General features: G+C 42.1%; 1 protein-coding gene across 2 annotated transcripts; it reads right to left on the reverse strand.

The window, feature by feature from the left end:
• Positions 1 to 513: 513 nt before the first annotated feature.
• NUFIP1 (nuclear FMR1 interacting protein 1) lies at positions 514 to 24,222 on the reverse strand. Of its 2 annotated transcripts, none has more exons than XM_015851751.3 (10): positions 23,997 to 24,222; positions 23,693 to 23,781; positions 21,748 to 21,852; positions 21,061 to 21,123; positions 20,645 to 20,721; positions 14,371 to 14,463; positions 10,207 to 10,472; positions 6,347 to 6,475; positions 3,660 to 3,892; positions 514 to 995 (listed from the first exon to the last, which is right to left on the reverse strand). In XM_015851751.3, exons 1-10 carry the CDS (start codon positions 24,178 to 24,180, stop codon positions 657 to 659), a joined length of 1,578 nt encoding a protein of 525 aa, XP_015707237.2. In that variant the 5' UTR covers positions 24,181 to 24,222; the 3' UTR covers positions 514 to 656. The 2 variants fall into 2 exon arrangements, with proteins under 2 accessions (XP_015707237.2, XP_015707236.2); XM_015851750.3 differs by having other exon boundaries at positions 23,994 to 24,222.
• Between the last annotated feature and the right edge of the window lie 28 nt (positions 24,223 to 24,250).

Below are 24,250 nucleotides of genomic sequence, written 5' to 3' on the forward strand. Positions count from 1 at the left end.
TACCTGAGGTCAGACACTGACCTAGCACTGATACAAGCAGTAGGTACCAACACTGGCATGTGAAAAAAAGAAATCCTTGCATCAGTGTGCACTCTCATTTCTGTTTCCCTGCTCAGTTCAATCGAATACTCGTGGTACAAGCAGCACTTTTAGAGCCAGGTCAGTTATTTCTCCCACACTGATTTTTTTCTTTCCATTTTTACTACAGACCAGTAACAGCTGAAACAAAAATGTAACAACCAGTCACGTAAGAAGGACATTCAGATAACTCCAGAAGCTCAGATATTCATACCCACACCCCAGGCCATGATTTCATGTGAGAAGGATCCATCATACTCCAGCACTATTTATCTGTGGCAATGGACTGACACCTTCCATAACAAAATCAAACATTCAGAGATCAGAAGCTCAAAACCAGGGATCCACACCTTCTCTAGGAAAGATCACACTCTGTGCCACTGCTGTATCTCAGCCATGGGGTAGTAAAATTACTCAGCATGGATGCTGTTTTCACAAGGAAGCAGTCACCTCAGGCAGAGCAGAACAGAAACATGGTTTTAACCATTCTCGTTATATACTTTAATGACTTTGTTATAATTTTGTCTTTCAAAAAAGAAAAACCGATGTCAGGTAGAAAAGCTGAGCCTTGACCATCTTCAGACACCTTCTTCACAGTGAATTGCTGGGGTTTCCCATATCTCCTCATCTGCTGAGTGATGCATCTGTGATACCTGATCTATGGGTGCTTCCTCACCATGGGCTATTAATAACTCATCTTTTTCTTTTCCTGGTAACTGAAGGTCAGAGCTACATGAACAATGAGATCCATCGAGCTTGTCCATCAAAGTCTCTGCTGTACTTTTAGAGGCCTGTTCAGTCTCTGTTTTAGCTTCTGTTTCTGCTTTTAAATGAAGTCCAAACACATCATTTCGTACAAGGTATCGAATACACTGCAAAATCACATTCCTTTCATGTCGGATGTCCTGGGCCAGTAACTGCAAAGAAAGCAGAGAAAGTGATGCATATTTCCCCCCACTGGCCTGTAGTTGACACATGCCTATAAAGACATATGGGTAAGAACAGGTGGGACAGACATCTGGCAAGGAGGAGGCAAGGAAAGAGGCTCAGAAGGGCAATGACTGGTATTTATACATGGCTGTTCCACTAAAATAGATGAATGCTCACATGCCCAAATCACACATGTTTAAGCATCACTCATTTAGCACCATTAATACATTAAGACAGGCTGAACAAGCCAAAAAATCTGAGTACCATTTGGATTATGCTGTCAATCTCAGTTTACTCAGACACAGAATATCAATATTACACCTAAACACAGGACTTCCTCTCCAGTCATCTTCTAGGGTACATTTAAATGACTATGCTCTCATATCACAGACATGAGCTACCCAACACCCAAGATGAAGAACTCCAGGCTCTGGACAATACATCAGTGTAGCAAGTCTGCTGGCATTTTTTAAGCTTCACAGGCTATACTTGACCTGTAATTTAATATACCACACAGCTTTTATCAGAAAAATATCTGAGTAAAAGATGCTTATAAATACACAGAAAGGGCACGTTTCATCAGCTACCAGACTGTGGACTTAAATAGCAACATCTATTTTGGGACATAATTCATCAAGTCTAACAACACTAGAGATCTTCCTCATTTCCTTCAGTCTAACTAAAGATCATTTGTGTGTTAAAATAAAAGACAGAAGGGTGAAGGAAAATGTTGTCATTGTGAGCATCAGCAGAGCTAATACGGTGTAAATACTACAAGTTTAAAGCAAGTAGTTAAATCTTGAACTACCTGACCATTTTCAGGTGTTCTTTATTACACATCCTAGCTAGACCTTGCTTGCAAAGCCATAGAGAAGCTTGGGAAGTCTAGCCAGCCACTTTAAAGTATGTATATTTTCCATGTAGACTATTTATTTAATAGGTGTTGCAGGCAGCTGGCACCAGCTGTTACCATTACTGGTACCTTACATGAATCTTCACAAGCCTTTCTCAACCCATAGATGCACAGAAGGGCAGAGAATAGACACTATTGTATTATTCTTGTAGGTGAGGAAGAAAGTGCTGAATCTCCAAACATCATAACAAAGGTACGGATGGGATGCATCATCCCCATCTATTTTTAAATGCAGTGGTAGGTATCTCTGTTGTGACACCCATAGAGGCCTATCAGCAAACAGCACTGCTAAGTGTACACTGTTTGCATGACTATGATAATCTAGTGTAATAGCGCCCAAATTCACTGTCCAAGTGCCTCTCTTTTAAAAATAAAACCATTTCATTCGTGTAGCATCACTTCCTGAGCAAAACTTCTTTGCTTTTTGGAAACATTTTCAGTGGTTCACTAAGAAATATCACCCTCGGTTCCTTATAGCTCCAGAAGGCTACCTGCAAATCTTAGGCACTCCTTTGTAATTGACAGCCATAGTACACATCCTTCAAGAAATCTGAACATTAAGAGGAAAAAGATAAGATGTACTTTTAAAAATGGACTATACTAGCAAGCTACAATTCAGGATCCCCATGTTCAGCCAACATCTGTGCCACTTCTCTCAATAGGAGCGACCTTCATATGACTTAGTCCAGAGCCTCCACTGCTTTGACCAACAACAACTTAGAACAATAAGAGATAAAGACTACTGTGTGCTTAAAGAGCTATAAAAAGGAAGGACAAACACTTCCTTTTCCAGTCACTATTAGTTTTATTTCTTGACAGTAGATGTACTATGTACTACTAAGAGGTCTATCAATGAATTTCTCCCAGATCTGCTACATGGGATGGAGATCACTGACCATCTCTTGCCTAGACATCCTGTGCTGTATCAGAGTGGTGATGTCAGTAGCACTCTGCTCTCTGCTTTCCCCTGAGCTGTGCCCAGTTTTGCTGTGGCAGGAAAACTGTGTAACCTACCTCATCTTGCCCTCCTAGCTAATATTGCTTTAGAGAACTGAAAGTGATAAAAGAACTGGAAAAGTTTTGTCTACACTAAAGCAAACCAGTTTCAGAGAGTACTTCAGGTTGCTGTTCAGAACAGAACTGTGACATGCTGACACCTACAAACCTTTTTGATCCTTGTGACACCAACCTGCTCTTCAACGTGACCTGCAGTCACTTCCTCAGACTGGTTTAAACGTGCCTAAGAGAAGAAATCCATGCATGTGCAGGTTGCAGCCCAACAACACTTTACAGCTTAAGACACCAACACCCTTGTTAACAAGATCTCTGCAGCTGAAAAAACCACCTCCTCCTCAATCAAGCAGCTGAATAACAAAGCTGAGTGCAAAGAGAGGAGGATCAGCACAAATCTGATGGGATTACATACAAACAAGTCTACAGAATATTAACACGGGAAGAGAAGGACAGATAAAGGTTTTGTTCTTTATGCAGTTCATTTCAATCACACTTTTCAAGTTGCCTTCTGCTCACCAAAATCAGTTGTTATCCAAAAGCATGCCAGGATACTTTCGCTTGTCTATTTCGGCATCTATGCTCTGAGTTAAACATTTACTTGCTATTTTAAGACCTGGCCTTTCCTCAGCTAACAGGCTTCTCTAACTTCCTGAGGGGAGAGGAGAACTGCTCACAGGTTGTGTTGCTCTTGTACAGCAGGCACCACTGTAACAGTAAAGCTTACCATTTCCAGCAGAGTTGGACGACGCTTTGGAAGGAGAGGTAATGTTCTCTTTGCCCTTTTATCAGGGATTTTGGGAGGGCCTGCATTTGAATTTGAGCTTCTTAGTGTAGTTTCAGTAGATTCTGGAAGTTCCTGATTCAGCTTTGGATTCTGATGAACATCAGGACTCTGGGGTGTATTTCTGAGCACTGCTTCGTTTTCCTCAGCTTTTCTTGTAATCTTGACAGAGACTTCTAAAAAACAAAAGCAAACAACACACTAACACTTCTTTCCCAGACTTAAAGGCCTCTAACGTGCTTTTATACCCATGCACTGGCAGTTCTTGAGTATTCTTTTACTTAACCTGAAGATGAAGAAGTACACACTCCATTTGAAAGACGGGAGGCTTTTGTTTGGGGGTTTTGGATTTCTGTTGTTTTTATTTTTAAATAAAAGCCCATTCCAAAAGTTCTCTAAGCAGTCATAGAACAATGAAAATGAGAGAGTTACTGTCTTCTCAGTATTGCAGGGGGTAGGTTTTGTTCTGTTAAAGGAGTTGAACAAGATTTTCAAGTCTCTGCCTTGCGTTCACTTAGAAAGCACATTGCTTCCTCCTCACAGTATAAGCTGCTGCAAGTTTGGCTGTTGAGAAAATCACTACACAGGGCACAGCATTGCTAATTTCAGTCCCCTGTCTACTAGCTTCTCTCCAACTTTAGGTAAGCCAAGTAAGGCATTGTAAATAACTGCAAACAAGCAGCTACAGTTCTCTGCTATACACTGATGCATACACTCAAAGCAGCACAGCATCCAAGCAATGCAGAGTTCAAGTCTCACGACAAAACCCAGCAGCCTTCTGTGGAAAAAGCCCTTAAGGACATGGGAATTTGTCCACAACAGTGTTTTCCTGGCTCTGTTCAAGCTTGAAGACAGGCTACCTTTCCCATCCCCCAGAACCGCATGCCTATAAGCCTGGAAAGTTTGACAATACACACCCTAACCAAAGAAATGTTATGTCCACCCTTCACCTCAAATCACAGTGCAAAGGCAAACAAAGGGTGGAAAGAAATCCACCCAATCTTTCAGGAAACATTGTTTGAGACATTCTAAAATATGCTACAGGCTTAGAAAAAGACAAGGAATTAGATGAGGCACAGCCCTGGTGGACAAGGTCATTGCAGCACATCAGATGACTACACAAATGCTATACTCTGCCTGGGTACTTCCCTGATATCAACAGTTATCACCATATTGGGAGTGATTGATGGCTTACAGAGAAAACCCACTTAGTGCTTCAACTGGGACAAGGAAGGAATGGGGAAACAAACTGTAGCCAAAATAATGACACAAGCTTTTACTCCTCCCTGACTCTTTCTGTGCATGACTTACACCAGTAGTAGCATGCAGTGTCCCCAAAAGCAGACTGGAGAGGTCCTCTGCACAGACTGTAAAACATTCCCATGCTTAACCTTTAGAAAGGTTCACTCTGCTAGAATAAGCCACAAAAAAATAATGAACAAGTCTAAGACAGCTCTGAATTACAGCACGGGCAGAGAGGCCCCAGATCAAGAGGCAGTTCCATAGACAAGAGTTCAGGAGATACAACCACTGAACTGGCATTACACCTTATTCATAACCTTGGCTAATCACTACATGCTGCATTTCATTCTAAGTGCCTCTTTAAGAAATGCTGAGTACTATGTAGGTTGACAGACACTGAAAGGTGCAGCTTTCAGCAGCTCAGGGATGCAACCAAAGAATGCTACCAGTGGGCCACCACACTTGTAAGGGCTGCATCTACAAATAAAGAACTCAGCAGTAGATAATAAGGGATCAAACACATGAGAGGCAAAGCCTCCCAGCTTTGGAAAGAAAATATCCCCTAATAAAACACAGCAGCACTGGGAAGGAAGAGGTAGGGAGAGAAGAACATGTACAAAACATGCACCTGTACAGGCTGGGAGGAGTGGACCTTGAGAGCAGCTCGTCTGAGAAGGACCTGGGGGTCCTGATGGACAAAAGACTCAACATGAGCCAGCAGTGCCCTCTGGCAGCTCGGAAAGCAAATGGGATCCTGGGCTCCATCAGGAGAGGGGTGGTCAGCAGGGATAGGGAGGTGATTGTCCCTCTCTACTCAGCTCTTGTGAGGCCCCATCTGGAGTACTGTGTCCAGGTGTGGAGCCCTCAGTACAAGAAAGACATGGAGATTTTGGAAAGTGTCCAGAGGAGGGCCACAAAGATGATCAGGGGGCTGGAGCACCTCCCCTATGAGGACAGGCTGAGGGAGTTGGGCTTGTTCAGCCTGGAGAAGAGAAGGTTGCGGGGTGACCTCATTGCAGCCTTTCAGTACCTGAAGGGAACCTACACCCAGGAGGGGAGTAAACTCTTCGAAAGGGCTGACAATAGCAGGACACAGGGAAATGGTTTTAAGTTAAAAGAGGGAAGATTTAGGTTGGATGTTAGGGGGAAGTTCTTCACTAGGAGAGTGGTTAGGCCCTGGAACAGGCTGCCCAGGGAGGTTGTGGATGCCCCGTCCTTGGAGGTGTTCAAGACCAGGTTGGACGGGGCCCTGGGCAACCTGATCTAGTAAAGGTGTATGTTTGGTGGCCCTGCCAGGCAGGGGGGTTGGAGCTACATGATCCTTGAGGTCCCTTCCAACCCGGGTCATTCTGTGATTCTGTAACATCAGAGGAAAAGCATGTACGCACCTTCAGGCTCACTCTCAGAGGCACTGCCATAGTTGGCTGACAATGAACTCAATGCTGAGGTGACCTGCTTGGGAACAACAGTCATCTCCAGCTTCGCATCTTCAGTTTCTGCTTCATCCTTATCAGACTCTGCAGGGGAAGAAAAGGCAAGAGGAATTTTTTCCGCTCCCTGTATGAACAGCCAGCACTATTAAATCCTCATACAATCACTATGCAAAGCCAATGTTAGGCACCATTGCTCAATACCATGGATTGATAATAAGCACATCCACCTACCCAACACAGATATATGGGGGACAAGTTGTCTCACCACTGGCTTACAGTCAAAGCTACGGAAACAAAACGGTTTGACTTCCCAAACAACAGCTTGGAGTTTCTTCATATATTAAACGTAATTATAGGTTTTATTTCAAGCACAGGTAAAGAGAAGAAAAAAGATTTCATAACATGTTTTGAGGTTTTGCTGGATTTAGTCCTGTGGAGGCAGGGGGTGGGGAAGGATTTAAAAACCAGTAATTTAAACATGCAAATTAGCCTCAGAGTGAGGATTTTAAAGCAGAAATTCTTAGAGGACATTTAGGACATGCGCTACATATTAGACAATCTGTTTTCAGCAGGACAAATTGACAATGGGGAGACATACCCAGAGCAACCTTGCTAAATATGTACACACAACTGTATGTAATTATAACAGCTTTAGTTTGAAGCAAAGCATCTATAGGCATTAAGACCTTGGAAAGACTCTGATAGTGCTGAAGTTAACAGAAAAACTACCACAGACATTGAGAAATGAGACTATGGGCTAATGGAAATAGACCGATCGCAGTCACCATCACAAAGAATGTTGTATCCTCACGTATTCCAGCTGTTGAAACTTGAATATTATACTCCATGGGGGAACAGCATAATACTCTGTGATAAACACTGCTGAGATCTTCACTTTTAAACCATGAATTTAAGTCACAGTGCTTTGCTATTCTGTTTTAATCCCTCATTAACAATTGCCAATTCATTTCACAGAAACTCATGTTATTCAGTAGAACTTCAACACACAGGCATTGATTTAGACTATTAGGGTCTGCTTCTTTACCTTATACTCTTTTATGAGAGGTTGTCTCAGCGGTTGAGCAATCACATCAACTTGCAATTACACTGCAAGTATGTGGAAAACAGTTTACGAATATGCAAAGAAGCTATTAAAAACCACTAAAGTTAGACTTTATAGAACTGTAGAATCCTTGGAGTTGGAAGGGACCTCCGAAGGCCATCCAGTCCAACTCCCCTGCAATGAACAGGGATACCAATACTTTAGTTTTTAGCAAATTCAGAAAACACGATCAAATAGAAAACGTATTATATACAGTAAAGCAACTTGAGGAAGCATTACGCACCACTGCATACAATTGTCTGTTTCTGATCAGAATTCCATCAGGAATTAATTTTAGACCTGCCACTTGATCTTGCTTCTGTTTATAAATGAAGAGGAAAATTGTTTTCCTCATCTCTCACTGACTGTCTCAGCTCTGAAGGAACCAGCTACTGAAAAGAACTTCAATGAACGCATTGCACACAAACACGCTGTCTCTAGAGAAAGGGCTGGCGCTGTCTGAAAGGTTTAAATACTCCAACAGAATGTTTCTATACAGCAAAACCACAGACTTCAGATGTAGGGTTTTACAAGAAACATTTGTTCTACTTCAATATAGAAAAACTAACTGGATTTATTACACATTATTAAGTACTGCATTCCTTTTCTACCTATTATAACAGAAGTCACTAGTTGTACTTACTGCATACAATTCAAATTCCTATCATTAAGTAAAGCACAGATGCTGTGGGGAAATGTAGCTATATTTAATCATACTTCGTTTCCCAACACGCAGATGAGTGGAATAAACAAATTGCATAGGGATGCTGAATTCTTGTTCCCACTAATTGAAGATTATGTCTTTGAGAGGAGAAACTCGACATCAGAAGCCTTTCCATGGGATGCATTCTAGCCTTGCTGTTAAGAATAGCTAGAGTGTAAGTCAGCTTATGTGCCATATTCTAAGAGCACTACATCACTGTTGGCTATATTATAAATAGTTCTATCAGTACAGTTTATATTGCTGCCAGCACAGGGAAAACAAAACTTGCTCACAAAAAAGACTAAGCAGTAATACTTCAGGAAATACACACATATGGAGAATATCAAAAGTTAGATAATTTAGGAAAAAAATGGAATTAAAAGAAAAAACACTTGTATTTTTCTGTCATTTAATTCATTCAAGGAAATCCATTGTTTTCACATTCTAAATATTATTTGCAAAACACCAGAACATATTAAATACCCTTCAGAAATAATTCTTTTGTTGCAATACTTCACTCCTTTAGCTTTGTATTTTCTTACTTTATATGTTAACACAGTAACCTAATTTGATGCATGTGCTTTAGTATGTTACATAATACTTACAGCAGAATAAATGCCATTGCACACAAACTTGTTGGCAGCACTTCCAAAACCCCAGCTGACAGGTAAAACTTTCATCACCTTAACTCAAAGCAACTCAAATACTATTTCTTCCCTTCTTCCCCCACCATTATGCCAAGACCACTAGGCTCCTCCTCCCCTCTGACATGCAGACAACCAGCCTTCTAGTCACCATCATCACCTTCCCTGAACACCAAGACAAAGTTGAATCTGGGCCTCCCTGCAAAAGTTATCTCAGTCTGAAGACTAGCATCACTATGTGGCATAGAATGCATTTCCATGCATTGCCTTGCACCAAATACTGTCTTTTAATACCAGTCTCTATGCTCTCCTTCCTAAAATTACTACAGCATCAGTTCCCTAGAGCTCAAATTACTTTTGATTCACTTTGCTACTCTTCTGGGGGGAAAAAAAAACCAACATTCCTAACATATGGAGATTATAGACAAAATAAGATTAGTCTGGGGAAAAGGAGGCTGAGGGGAGACCTTATCGCCCTCTTCCAGTATCTGAAAGGTGCTTACAGTGAGAGCAGGGCAAGTCTCTTCTCACTGGTGACAAGTGACAGGACGAGGGGAAATGGCCTCAAGTTGTGCCAGGGCAAGTTTAGGTTGGATATTAGGAAGCACTTCTTTACAGAAAGGGTAGTTAGGTACTGGAATAGGCTCCCCAGGGAGGTGGTTGAATCGCCATCCCTGAATGTGTTTAAGAGCCGTTTGGATGTGGTGCTCAGGGATATGATTTAGTGTAGGGTTGTTAGAGTTAGGGCACTATGGTTAGGCTATGGTTGGACGTGATGATCTTCAAAGTCTTTTCCAACCTGGGTAATTCTATGATTCTAGTATGGTTAAGTATCTGTTAAAACAATGAGGCACCTCAGTTTTGTTCTATAAGAGCCTAGAAACCCTCTCCAATTTGTTAACTAAATATCAGATTTAAAGCATCAAGCCAGTACCCGCAATATTCTGTGAGGTTTCTTAGAAGGCCACGTTCTGAACCAGGGTACAGAAATTTCCATTTAAAAGGAAGTTCTAAATGTAAGGTTTAGAAACAGGGATGTTGGACTACATTCAAAGTTACAGATTTGTGACCTTGCTGACCCTAGAACTATTCTAGCCATGCTACCACGCTTCTTTTTTAATAACAATGAGTAGTATTATTGTCCCAGAATACTGGAAAAGCTCTCCATCAATTTTCTACTAAGAAAAAAGCCTTCCATTATAATCATGTCTAATTAGCTCTCGTTTCATCAGTGACAGTGTGGTGGGGCTTCTTTGTTTGGTTATATTGAAATTCTCAGCTCTTCCCCAAAGCTGCTGGCTCCACAGAAGTCCAGTAATCATTTCAACAGCACTACTTAAAAGTTCCTCAACCTTTTTCATCTTACCAACATCACTGTCTGCCAGAAGACTGAGCGGGTCAACGTCCTTCATGCATGGCTGAGTCTCCAAAGCAGGCTGTTTTTCATGTTCTTTTTCACATGTACTGTTTCCTGGTCTATTAGCTTCATTTTGATTTCTTTGTGACGGTACATTATTATCAACACCATTTTTCTTAAATTTCTTCCAGAACTGACGCTTCTGTTTTCTCTTCTGCCTTCCTTGCTGCCCAGACTTCTCATCTTCTGTAGCTTTCCACATTCCCTTCATTTTGCTGAAGAAGAGAAAAAGAGTTCACAGAATGACAGCCCAGGAGAGTAAAACTGAAGTCACTCGATAGGTCAGGTGCACACACGGTGCAGCAACACAGAACAACACCAAGACTTGCTCCAGCTCAGTTAACGTGTGGTAACAGACCACACATGCAGTCACAGCTCATCTCACTGGCAGGGTTACATGAAAAGCCTGAAGTTGATGAATTTCATCTTTTAACAGGGCAAAGAGCTAAGCAAGCTCCTTAATCATTTACTGTGTGAAAACAGTTTTCACTTCACGATACAAAAATTCACTAAATATTCCCTTCACTTAAGCAATGAACTCATTCAGAACAGGTGGAGCATACATAGAAGGTAAGCATCTACCATCAGCATACTCCCTCTACTGAAGTCTTTTCCCAGTTACAGCTCAGTGAAGGATAAGATGCAATGACTGCCTGCTAATATGCTGCTCTTCTCTTTTACTCTGATGGAAAAGGAAGACAGACTTCTACTGGGACAAAGCAAGTCAATTACAAGGGAGAACAGCAGGCTAGTTCTGCAGGCTAGTTCTGCTGGCTTTCCAGATTATCCTACAAACGCAAAGCATGTTTCTAGAAGGTATCTAATCAGCCAAACAAATTCAGAATGTATAGATATGAGAATAGGTGTGACCCAGTCAGAAAAGCAAATACAGAACTGACAACCTAAGCCTCCTGAAAATATTTCCTTTCAAGCAAAAGAGAGTTAATTAATCAACACAAGACCGCACATAGTCCTGAGCACACTATAAAAACAAAAGATATGACAGCCTTGATCCAGTCCCATGGTTCACTTGGCTCAGTACACTGTCCCTCAATCTCACCTACAGCACAGCAGAGATCCTGTTAGCCTTAATCAGCTGTATGACACCATGCTTGGGCAACAACTTCTTCCTGACACTTCTCCTTGGGCCTTGAGCCACGCACCCACAAGATTAGCCTCAAAGGTGTGTTTCTAACTTGGCACCACATCACTGGTAAGCAGCCAGCAGAACAGCTCTGTTTTTTATGCTCCTTTTCCTCACAAGTGGTCACATTTCTCATCTTCTTCCAGCTTTCAGCAGTGTACCACCTAGACACCCTCTCAAACCGAGCAGCTCACTGAACACTTTGTGTCTCATGCTGTGTGGTGCTGTGTTAACTTCTGCTTTTCTCCACACCTTGCAGCAAGGTGTTAATGCTTCATGGAGAAAGATTCCTCTGGTTTGTTCTCGCTGTGAGAATAAAACAGCTACCTGTTAACTTCATTTTTCCCCTCAAGATACAAGAAACAGTGTAGAGATATTCTAATTACCTCTTCTCACCCATACACATTTTTTCCTCTGTCACACAATCCTCCCAAACCACACACCTTTGCCTGTGCAAAAACGATATCACTTTTAATTAATGCCATCCTCTTTAACAGTTCTCCAGTTTTAAGTTCCTCTTGAGGCAAACAGTACCAGGTGGAGCATTCAAAAAGGCCTTATATGATGACAAAACAGTTCATTCTTCAGCCATTTCTTGAGTGTCTAGCACTGATTGCTCCATCCTGATAGCATCATTCACCATAGTTCTCCTGTGACAAGAGATACAAGCCACCACCTTCCTGTGCCTCTTACCCATGAAGTAAGGCTACCATCACCTGTAATTCACATGCTTTTAAGATTCTAAATTTCATTTCTGAATTTATACTAGGCTTTAAATTCAGGATGTTGTTGTATAACTTGGACAATACTGAGTAAACACAGGCTGAAACTGTCCTTGACCAGGGACAAAAACATTCTAGTTTCCACAGGGACTCAAATACCCAGAAAGAAACCCCAAGGTCACAAACACATCCCAGCAAGTGCCAGCCTGGCCTCTGCCTTCCTCTACTGAAAGATGTGTTCTTCATTTCCTGTTTAAAGAGGATAAAGAGCTATGTGCTATTAATTAGCTGTTGCAAGACACCACAGACTGCCCAAGTGGTCCTCCTGCCTCTCTAATCTCACACACAGGGATGCTGGGAATTAGCTGTTATAAAGCACTTCAGAGAACCACAAATGGAAAGTGTTGTAGAAGTGTTAAGTATCTAATCCTTTCTAAATCTTACTTAGCTATTTGCTTTAATAGTACAGCTTGCAAAGAACAAGATGTATTCTATTTTTGCCTCGTGCATCATTAAGTCTGCCAGATAAGCAACAATTTCAGAATCTTTACTGTTGATAAACCAAGCAGAAACGACAGGTTTTTGGACAGTAGAGTAAGCCTTCTGGGCTACAAGTTCAGGGAAAAGGGGGAAAAAAAGCAGAAAATCTCTAAAATTAACTAGAAGTAAAGGTCACTAAGTGAAAGCAGCAGTTTTTAGGGCTTTTTCCCCCCCCCCACTCCCTAATGGTTTTCCAGATAAAGTTACTAACATACCTAAAAGACTTCTCCCTACATTTGAGATTACATTTGGCATCTGACTAACAGTTCGCTGGAACAGCCACATGTTGCCAAATAAACCTGTAGACACCAAATAGCTCATTATTCTGACAAGCAAAACCCAGCTTTGCATCTAAGACCCTCCAAATGTAACTCCACGTTTGTAGCCTTGGTCCCTTGTGTGCAAAGTATATCTGCATCAGTCTTTTACAAGCCTTTTCATCCTGAGGAATAAAAGGCAGCAAGTTGAAGGGGGGCAAGGGAGGGGTGAGTAAACATTTGACATCTGAGGCACCAATGTAATTTGCACCACTACCACTTAACAAGTTATACTAGCCTTGTCTGAACCTCATTCTGCACTGGTTCAACTGATTTACCATGGTTCAAGCTCTGTTTTGTCATCCCCTGGAAGTCAATCTCCAGCTTCACTTCCACAAAGCAGCAAAATGAATTTAGCAAGAGCCTCTTAGAGCTGGGTCCAGTCCTGCCTCCTGGCTCAGTCATTCAGCTTATACTATGTTAGGGGGAAGTTCTTCACTAGGAGAGCAGTGAGGTCCTGGAACAGGCTGCTCAGGGACATTGTGGATGCCCCATCTCTGGAGGTGTTCAAGGCCAGGTTGGATGGGGCCGTAGGCAACCTGATCTAGTATACATGGAAGTTTGGTGGCCCTGCCAGGCGGGGGGGGGGGGGGTTGGAGCTTCATGATCCTTGAGGTCCCTTCCAACCTGGGTGATTCTGTGATATGTTCTGGGGGTAGCGGATCATTTTATATAGAAGTCTTCCCTCAGGCTCTAAAGCAAGACTAATGGAGTTGGCTATTTCCGTATAACACTAACACTGTGGAAAAAATAAAATAAAACACAAGATGACATGGAAAAAGTAATTCAAGGTACGAGAGAATGAACAGAAAAATCCAAGAGGACCAAGTATTGGGCCCAGAACAAAGGTAGCAGGATAGATAATGAAGATGGAGGGTAGAAGAAGCAACAATAGCACTATTTAAACTATGAAAACAAAGTTAAACCTTCCTCAGCTCTTCACTTGATCATTGATTTATCATCTGAAAGCACAGAGTAAAAAGCCAAATCCACACAAAGTCTCTTGGCCATTTCCAGGCATAAGAGGATTAGACCACATTAATTATATTGTGTGACTTCCATCCCCCTTATTTCTTTTTCAGAGACCAAGGTTATGGTAAACTAATGAATAGCCACTAGAATGTGCTTCTCAAATAAACCAGTGTAGAATCCAGCAAGAACATCATCAGGTTTCTAATACAATCATTGTTTAATTTAACTGAAGTGGACTATGAAGCACTGTAAACAAAGGAACATTACAACTGCCATTTGTCAAAGTGACCTGTCCTCTGCTAAAGGCCAGCTAGATCGTGTGTGCAGTGGAAGCAGTAAGTGCTTGGAGACCACAGTAAGAAAGCATATGTCTGAACTCATTAGAAGGAGAGTAACAAGCTGATTTTAAAATGCTTACCCAAACTGTGTGGTGGTGAGGACTTCTCCTCTTTCTTCCTTCTCCATCTGCATAACTTTCTTCTTTTCAATGTTTGCTAATGTAGGAAAATTTCTAGAAGAAAAAAAAAAATCATATGCTCTTGAAATGTTCACTGTAGTTTGCCAGCTCACCCTTGACCAAACCAGTATTCTCTATAAGCATAAGAGAGTCTCTGTGTTTCATGTAAGCATACCAGACTGCTTCCTCCTTAAAAAGACACCAATGAAGAAAAGAAACCTGAGTATTTATAGTCACACACTCCCATGCAACAAAAATCCACTAAATTGGGACTATTAAATTTACGTAACCATCAGACAAGCTAAAGACTAACAGCTGAATCATGCTTTTGGACCCTCTGCCTGTCCCTACACACCACAGCACATGATTTAGTCTTGCAATTTAATTACTACAGTGCTTTAACCACAGTATTTAAGGATCCTGAGGCATAGCATGCCTTTAGCAAAACAATGGCTCAACTCTTACATTAAAAAAGGGCTTTTAAGAATATCTTCTGCATGCAAAAGATTCCCTTAACAGCATAGTTAAGGGGAAAAAAAGCTTCCTCCTGCACAATATTAAGAATTGTGCTCGCATAATGAACTCTATTACACCAATATTACCAGCTTTTTATTCCAGCTTCAAGATAAATTGCTAAGTCATGCAGAACAAAACTAATCTACTATTACAATCATCTACCAAACCAAATCACATCTCTCTTCCCACTCCCCACCTCCTTCACCATTCCTCCCTGCAGACGAACACTGCGCTGGTTCCAACATGCAAGGACTCCTGTCAAAGCCTTAAAATGGCAACACTGGATGCTCTGTAAATATCAGTTAGCCAGAACTCAGTGCTTTCCCTTTCTGGAAAGTAACACAAAACATAAATATTTGATGCCTATTAAAATGGAGTAACAAGCAACTTAAAAACAGCTACTCGCTATATAGAGCTATCAAAAAGGACACATCTTTCTTTAAATATTTAATCTTAACCCATGTATTTTATTTTACAGTAAGAATAAGCTTCATGCTGACTCAAGACAGTTTTGACAACATATCAAGGAAAAAAAAGATTATGAGCATTTTTTAAGACAAACCTAAAAACACCACTGAACTTGTCTTCTTTATGAGGATTTGAGTATAGGCTATCGGAGTCTATTTCCATCAGATTCCTCCCAGAAACTCACCATGCATAGCTGAAGTGATATGGGATGTGATATTTCATCTCCACTCTTACCCACTACTTACATTTCTTAATCCATGTTATAAAGCTCCTAGTATGCAGCAGGCATGGAATGGATTGTTTTATCTCAAGAGCTTCACATTCAAAGACCACTGAGCTTGACAGCCCCTCCATGTTTTTAGGAGGAAACTTAGGATGCTTTCACATGAGTAAAGCCCACAAAAGAAGAGCTATTTACAAGACAGATATACAAAGGAGAACTCCAAGCTTCTCTTGGTCATTAAAAATAAGGACATAAGGTAAAATCCTTAATCCTGGAGCAAAAGTCTCCAAAGTGCTCCACTATGCAACAAGGCTGAGCAGAGCACTCCAGTGGGCTCATTGGATGACCGGGCCAAATCAGCCTCACTTGTCCCTGGTGGAACACATGGATCAAATCAGTGCAAACTAAACCCAACCATTCAAAAAATGGAAGCAAATCCACATCACAGAGCCACAGAAAGGTTGAGGTTGGAAGAGACCTCTAAAGGCTGTCTGGTCCAACTGCCCACTTCAGGAGGGACAACAAGAGCAGGGTGCCAGGGACCAAGACCTGGAAGCTTTGGAAGATGTCCAAGGAAGAGACTCTACAGGCTCTGGGTGGCCTGTTATAGACAGCATAAAATGGCTGGGGTTGGAAGGAACCTTGAAGATCATCTAGTTTCAAACTCCCTGCCAAAGGCAGGTTTGCCAACCGCTAACCTGGGCACTAGATCAGGTTGCCCAAGGCTCCATACAGCCTGGCCTTGAACATCCCCAGGGATGGGGCATTATAGCCTCAGTACAATCCCAGATCTCAGCATTGCTTGAGCACAAACAGGTCTGTGCAACTCCTGCCAGATGCATTTTGGCTAAAGAAACACAAACTGGTCAGGCTGTTCTAGCCAAGATTGGTACCATCATGAGAATAAAAGATAATACTACGTTGGCTTTCTGTAACTATTAAGAAATTTTACTGTTTGACCCGTATTGTGAATGATTGTCCGTGCAAGAATCCCATTATATATTTATACTTTACTAGTGCACAACAACTGGATTCAGGGTTGTTCTGTTTGAACTGGGCAATAGGACGGGCTTACACATGTAGTAACAAAACAGGGCATCAGCCACATCTACCTTTGGAAACAGCAAATTCCACCTTGTCCCAGAGTGGAGACAGATGCCTGTAGTGCAAACATTACATTATGCCTTCAAGGTACAACTACACAAAAGAGACCCACACTCTGTAAACTTCACCACCTAAGAGCAGCTAACAAGATATTCAAGAGAAACTACAAAGAGGAATTTCCCCCCCCCCCCCACCTTTCACTTTGATAGAAAATTCTTACTTAGAAAGGCTAAGTTTAGGAAGACAGCTCCTGAACACAATTGTGGCAATGTAGAATGCAAAGAGCACATACTGAATCTTAACATATAAAAGGGTCACGTTTTATGATCTGATGTGCTGACCCAGGCTTGGATCCTTAGAATACGTGCCCTCCTCCATCAGTCAAATGAAGTTTGTAAAACGTTAGTTACAAACACCACTGAAGTAACAGAAATAACCCAGCACTCAGGTCCTGTGAACACTTGGCACAGCTTGACTTCAGGCAGCCTTATCAGTCAACACAATGGCTTTAGGGATGTTGGTGACTTTCTGTAAAAGGAGTGAAAGCAGGATGTGATGGACAGGCACAGTTTTGATGAAAGAGCCAGTATCACTCAAAGCAGCAGCCCCATCTTGTAACAACTGCAGGCTCCAAATACATGGCTGTTACCACCATGGGATGTTTTTCAGCATGAATTTTCAGGATAGCACTATAAATCTGTAATGCCAAGAGCACAACCGCACTAACAAAATGATAGGCAGGCAAAAAATAATGTAAGCTTCCAGGGGCTGGGAATGGTGACATTAAGTATAATTACTAACTTGTGTGCCTTAGTAAACAGGTTGTTTTCTTCCAACAAATGAGCCAAAATCATACATGCTTGATAGTTCAGTGCACTGCATCTCGCCCAAATAAACCAAGTAAACATAGCTCTTAGAAAGCACAAAGAGCTTTGTCAGTGCCTAACTGAAAACAGAACTGTTTCCATAGCAGTTTACACAGCACATTTCTGGAGTCCAAAGCTACACATATTAACCTTCATAGGAACAGCACTGTGACTTACAGAGCTGGTCCTGACAGAGCATACAACCAACAGCAAAAGGGACACGTACAGCCCAAATGGGCCCATAGAGAGCTGATAGAATTCTGTTCTGAGACTACCAGGCATTTTACCTAGCACTGCATGTACAGTATGATTTCACTACACATTAGCTAAGACAGTTTAATTCCTAGCGCATACCAATAAGTTCTATCCCATTTATGTCCACCTTAAAACATTTCATCCACTCCACTTTGTCTGCACTACTTGTGCCAGGCACTCAGATATTAATTTTCCTTATTTCCTATTTAACTACTGTGAATGTACCACCAGGGATGATGCCAAGGGCTATCATTATCAACTAGGGGATTACAAATTAATAAAAGAAGGCTTGGTTGACAGCACTAGTCTTCATTTATTAAATAGATGCTCAGCCTATCAAATACACTGCAAGGAAACACTGCAGTCAATCCCTAAATGGACCATAACAAAATGAATGGGTTAAATAAAGCAGGGCAGGCCAGAATATAGAAGCAATACACGAGATCAAGAATAATCACCTTGTGTTATATCAACCCGTAAGCAAAAGCAAGCTTAGGTATTTGCTTCAACATCAGAGCTGCCTTAGCATAGGTTACTAGAAAACGAGCCTATGAAGAGCTGGTTAGAAACAGATGGACCACTAGTCCTCAGGTTTCACCTGGAAAGAATGGAAGACAGCAACGCCCCATTCTGTGCTGTAAGGAAATGCGCTGTTAGTGATTCTCTTTAAGCTTGTATTTAAAAAATGCTAGAACAGCACATTTCTCAACAGTTGGAATGGACAAGTCAAAAAAAGAAAAGCAATTGTAATCACCAAAGATAAGGTCAACCTTCACAACCATTTGTCTTCCAAACAAAGGAATCGTAGAATGGCTTGGGTTGGAAGGGACTCCAAAGATCATATATTTCCAACTCCCTGCTGTGGGCAAGGCTGCCAGCTGCTAGATAAGGCACTAGATCACACCACACAGAGCCCCCATCCAACCTGGCCTTGAACACCTCCAGGGAAGGGCACCCACTGCCTCTATTGGCCACAGATTCCGGCACCTCACTACCTTCTCTGGATGGCATCTCTTCCTTCTGCCATAATCAACTGCATCACTCAGCTTGGTGCCATCTGCAAAGTTGCTGAGGGTGCACTCAATTCTTATATCCCATAAAACATCATCTCTATCACTGCCTGCATAACTTCAGACTGCCTGCTTTCCAATCCACTACATCAAAAAACATTAAAAAGCCTCCAGACTGGCCTCCTTAGAAAGCTGAGTAGGCCGTAAGCAATTAAAAAGCCTCTAGGTGAAGAGATATGCAAAGGCTGCAACAAGAAGGGCTATTCTGTTGTATAGAAACCGAAATAGGAAAACAGCATTGTGACCTGGCACACTTCCTGCAGAGATGTTCACTCATTACCACTCTCCCTTCCCTCATCATGCAGAATGCTGCACTTTAGAGACAGGCTCTAATAGATGATAGCAGAATACTCAACTGAACAACACAGAAGCTAATCAAGAAGAACACAGGAACTTTAAGTCATTATTTAGAGCATCTGAAAGAACAACCAAAACAAGTGTCAGATTTGCAGTATGAAAATAAACACATTAAATCACCAGAAACTAATTAGAAAGCAACTACTAATGACCTAAAAAGATTTATTTTTAACTCTTATTGGAGCTTCTAGAAAGAAAAAAGCTTTTACTTGTCACCATAAAGCAAAGCTGCCTAATAGTTCAGGCTCTCTTGTGTCCTTTTTAGCCCCCTCTTTAACTGTGAGTCATATCTTCAGTACTACACTGTTGCTTTGCTGGACACCCAATGAATGCTTTGCAGAAGCCTCAGACTTGGCTTTTGTTGCTTTTATTTAGTTGTTTCATTTATTGTATTATTGTTAGTACAGCTTTCTCAGCTTTTGTACAGAAATTAACACAAGCCACTCAAGTAGTTATTCTACATACCATCTACCATAGCAAAATGAGATATTCACATAGAAACAGACACACCAAAGTAAGTGACAGCACTACTCCACCTAGCGGCCTTGGCTAATCCCACACTGCCTTTTTGTGATGGTCATGACTATATTTCCACTTATTTTAGTTTGCTACAGAAAACAAAAGGCTTGTACCACAACAAAATTATAGTCACGTGAAAGAAAGAAAAACAACTATATACCATAATGAATTTCTAGACTCCTGTCTAAGGCAGAGTATCATCCCTCAAATAAACAGCACATAAATTTTGCTTTGACTCACAGTATGCACGCCCCAAGCCAACAACATATAAAACAGAAAATGAATGCATGGACGTGCTTCTGGTACACAGTAAAGCATGTACTTGCATACACCTTGAAAACCATTTCACCACATAAACCTTAGCACCAGCAGCTCTCCTACAAGCACCTCAGAAGAGAAACGTATATAAAGATGAAAAAAAAAGCTCCACTGAAAGTTGAAAATAAATCTAATATTAATTTTCTCCCTTGGAGATAGTGTTATAAAAGTGTGGGCTTTAAGACTGTACTAGACAAGTTGTTCATCTCAAGAGGTCACTAGCACAGCACCAAGGCTGATCATCAGCAATCTTGCAATTTGATTTATGTGAGTTCCCACTCTGCATGCACAACTCCAACTTAAAGAAACACACCGATGTACTGATCACTGTATCCCAAGTCAGGTAGAGAAGCGAGGGAAACCAACAGCACCTTTCATCTACTGAAAAGGAATTAACTAAGAGACAGTCACCATGAAAAAGCCTATGGAAACACAGAGAGAAAATGAGAAATACTGCTGCATATGAACTTCAACCCACACTTCAGTTACAGTACCATGTGTAGATTTTGCTTATTATGAAGTGTCAGGCAATTACTCACTTCTTTCTTTCTTCTCTCCACCGAGCAATCTCTTCTGGACTATCTAACTTTATTCTTTTAGCACCAGGTCCATGTACCTAAGGAAGAAATTCAGATGTGTTTCAAAGCCAGAAGGGGAAGCAGGAAAAAACAAAAGGAAAAAGGTACTGCACTTTATCTCCAAACATGCAGTGACTGCACATAGTAATCACATTAAAAACCATTAAGATGTAGCACTGAATATTTATACCTACAGGATAATTTTTTAATAATAGATTCAACTCAGAAGTGATGTTTTAATTTCAGAAGAATGAAAAAAAGGAGAACCATAGAACTGCCTGCGTTGAAAAAGATGATAATGATCATCTAGTTTCAATCCCCCCCACTATGTGAAGACAGCAAAGATTAATATTCTGGGAGACAGCTGGGATACCTACATTCTTCCAGTGTATCTGAACTAACTTCTCATGTGCATTGAAATTGCATCCTTCTTCTGTGCACTGCAAGATAAAAGGAGTGAACTTCAAGTATATCGCATTGTACAGGGAAATTACAACATTTGTATACAAGTCAAATCCTGCACCAGATGATTATACAGCTGATGGCACAGAGTTTAAGCACCACAATTTTAAAACAAACATGACTGCAAAAGAAATTTAGGGTTAATGTACTTCTAAGTTCGATCTGATTTTCGTACAGCTAGTGAAGCTGACAAGCCTCATAATCAAAGATAATATAAAGCAAAGCTAAAAGAAAGATTTGTGGGGCTTTCCAACTTCAAATTGTGTTACTTCTTTGCAGTAAGGGAATGCATCTTAAAAATCTCTACCACATAAAGTATTTTCACACATATTTCATGTGATACGCTAATGTCAGTGAAGTTACTCATAATGCTGGAGTGAATTAGCAATGATTCAGAAGAACATTAAAATGACTTGAGCAATAAAGCCAAAAACATAACTGAAAGCTTCCCTACACACAGTGTTCAAAGAAATCTCCTAGCAGCTCTCCTAGCTGTTGCTAGGTCTACCATCTTAAGAGTGCCTAGAGTACATAGTGTATATGCGAGCTCTACAGTTCATATGTGAAACTAGAGATTGTAATAAAAATAACACAAGTTCAACCTGTATATGCTGTGAAATATGTTCATCGTACTTCTCCTGGTTTTTATAGCCTCGGTCACAGGTATCGCAATAATGAGAGAAAACTGGCTCCTTCTTTTTTTTGTTCTAAGAGGAAGGAAAAAAAAATCCAGCATAGAGGTTAAAAGGTTACAAGGTGCTCCCTGTTTAATTAGATAAGATTTAATAAAATCGGAAATAAATATTTCAGTAATAACTCCAATAAAACATTCAAAATGATCTATATTAACAAAGTTATACATTAACAATTCATATCACTCATTTTTTAAACAAAATGCAGTACACTCAGTTCTTCCTGCTACTACCCTTCTATAATCACTTCTGCAGACACAGGCTTAGCAGCAGCTTGAAGAAGAGCCACGGCTACAGCTCCACACATCTCCTCCCCATAGAGTCAAGTCTACACCTGTTCTAATGTCCCAGGTAGGAGCTCAAGGGGCAGTAGGGACCCTTCCCCCTCCCACCATCACAGCAAAGTGATGAGGTTGTCAGGGTCTGAAAACATAATGAACCACTGAAGTGTTTTATGCAGCTGGGCACCATCAAAATAAAGGCTTTTATTGAGATTATGCATTTTAGGATTTGATCCCTTCATTGAGCTCAGGGTTCGAGGCCTCAGTTGGAAGGAAACTTAAAGCCCAACCAATTTCCAGACTCCTGCCATGTGCAGGGCTACCACACAGCAGCTCAGGCTGCCCAGGGCCCCATCCAGCGTGGCCTTACATGCCTCTAGGGATGGGGCACCCACAGCTTCTCTGGGCAGCTGTGCTAGTGCCTCACTGCCCCTAGCAGATTATTTCTTCCTGATAGTTAACAAGGTAGATATAGATGAGATTGAAACTGCTACCTCTTGCTTTCTCACGCTATCTGATGAATATGAATATCCCCTCCCTAACTTCCCTATATGCCCCCTTTAAGTACTAGAAGGCCACAATGAGGATCCTCCGTAGCCTCCACTTACCATAGAACTCTTCAGGTTGGAAGGGACCCCATGGATCAAGTTCCAACTCCCTTGTCATAGGCAGGGCCACCAATCTCCAGATCTGGCACTAGAGCAGGGCTCCACCCAACCTGGTCTCAGACACTTCCAGTAATGGAGCATCCATAGCCTCTCTGGACAGCCTGTTCCAGCACCTAACCACTCCCTCTATAAAGAGCTTCCCCCTGACATCCAAGAGCATACCCCACTCTCCCTTCCTTACACTACAGGAGAAACACTCCAGCCCTCATCCCTGTGGCCTGTTCTAGACTGACTCCAAATTCATATCCCGGATAAAATACTGCAGGTGAAGCCTCACGAGGACAGTTCAGGAGGAAGAATCACCTTCTCAGTCATGCAAGGGCACCACACTTATTTTGCTTGACATGCACAGAATCACAGAATGTGCCGGGTTGGAAGGGACCTCAAGGATCATGTAGTTCCAACCCCCCTGCCTGGCAAGGCCACCAAACATACACATTTACTAGATCAGGTTGCCCAGGGCCCCGTCCAACCTGGCCTTGAACACCTCCAAGGACAGGGCATCCACAACCTCCCTGGGCAGCCTGTTCCAGGGCCTAACCACTCTCCTAGTGAAGAACTTCCCCCTATCATCCAACCTAAATCTTCCTTCTTTTAACTTAAAACCATTCCCCCGTGTCCTGCTATTGTCAGCCCTTTCGAAGAGTTTACTCCCCTCCTGGGTGTAAGTTCCCTTCAGGTATTGAAAGGCTGCAATGAGGTCACCCCGCAACCTTCTCTTCTCCAGGCTGAACAAACCCAACTCCCTCAGCCTGTCCTCATAGGGGAGGTGCTCCAGCCCCCTGATCATCTTCGTGATGCACATTCAAAACAGGGACACAAGCCCCACATGGCCACCTCCATCCCAGCATCACAGAACAGTTATAACAGAAAGGGAACTCCTAAGGGCATACAACCCATCTGTACCTTCTGCTTGTTGTTTCCACCAGGAGAACGCTTATGGAAGCCAGGCGCTTGCTCTCCTTGCCATTCCTGCTGAAAATGGCCATTTCCACCTTAAAAAACAAACGAAAAACCCACACAACACAACAGTCGGCTTCAATTGCTACAGCCAATGAGTCTCACAAGCATGTGGGACCAGATGTGGGGGGGGGGGAGAGGGACCCTGCAGACTCAAGTCGAGGTCGGAGGATCAGAGAAAATAATAGTAATAAGTACTAAATAGAAGGGAAAAGGAAAGAAGGTGATGGGACCCCCCCCCACTCACCACCCTGCGGCCGCCTGGTGGGCTCCTGGTAGGCCGGCGGGTACCATGCCGGCGGCGGGGCGTAGCCGTCGGGCGGCGGCCATAAGCCATGTTCCCAAGGGGGCGGAGGGCAAAAGAGCGGCGGGCGAAGCGGTGGGAACCATCCGAACGGGCTGACGGCGGAGCCCAACTCGCCGCCCGGCTGCATGCCCGCCGCGTGACCGGCCGCTCCTACAGCCCGGCCGCCACTAAACGCGTCACTTCCGCTTCCTGTCTCC

This window comes from Coturnix japonica, chromosome 1 (assembly GCF_054131305.1).
Source record: "Coturnix japonica strain WE chromosome 1, WE-NBRP24, whole genome shotgun sequence".
Lineage (NCBI taxonomy): Eukaryota > Metazoa > Chordata > Aves > Galliformes > Phasianidae > Coturnix > Coturnix japonica.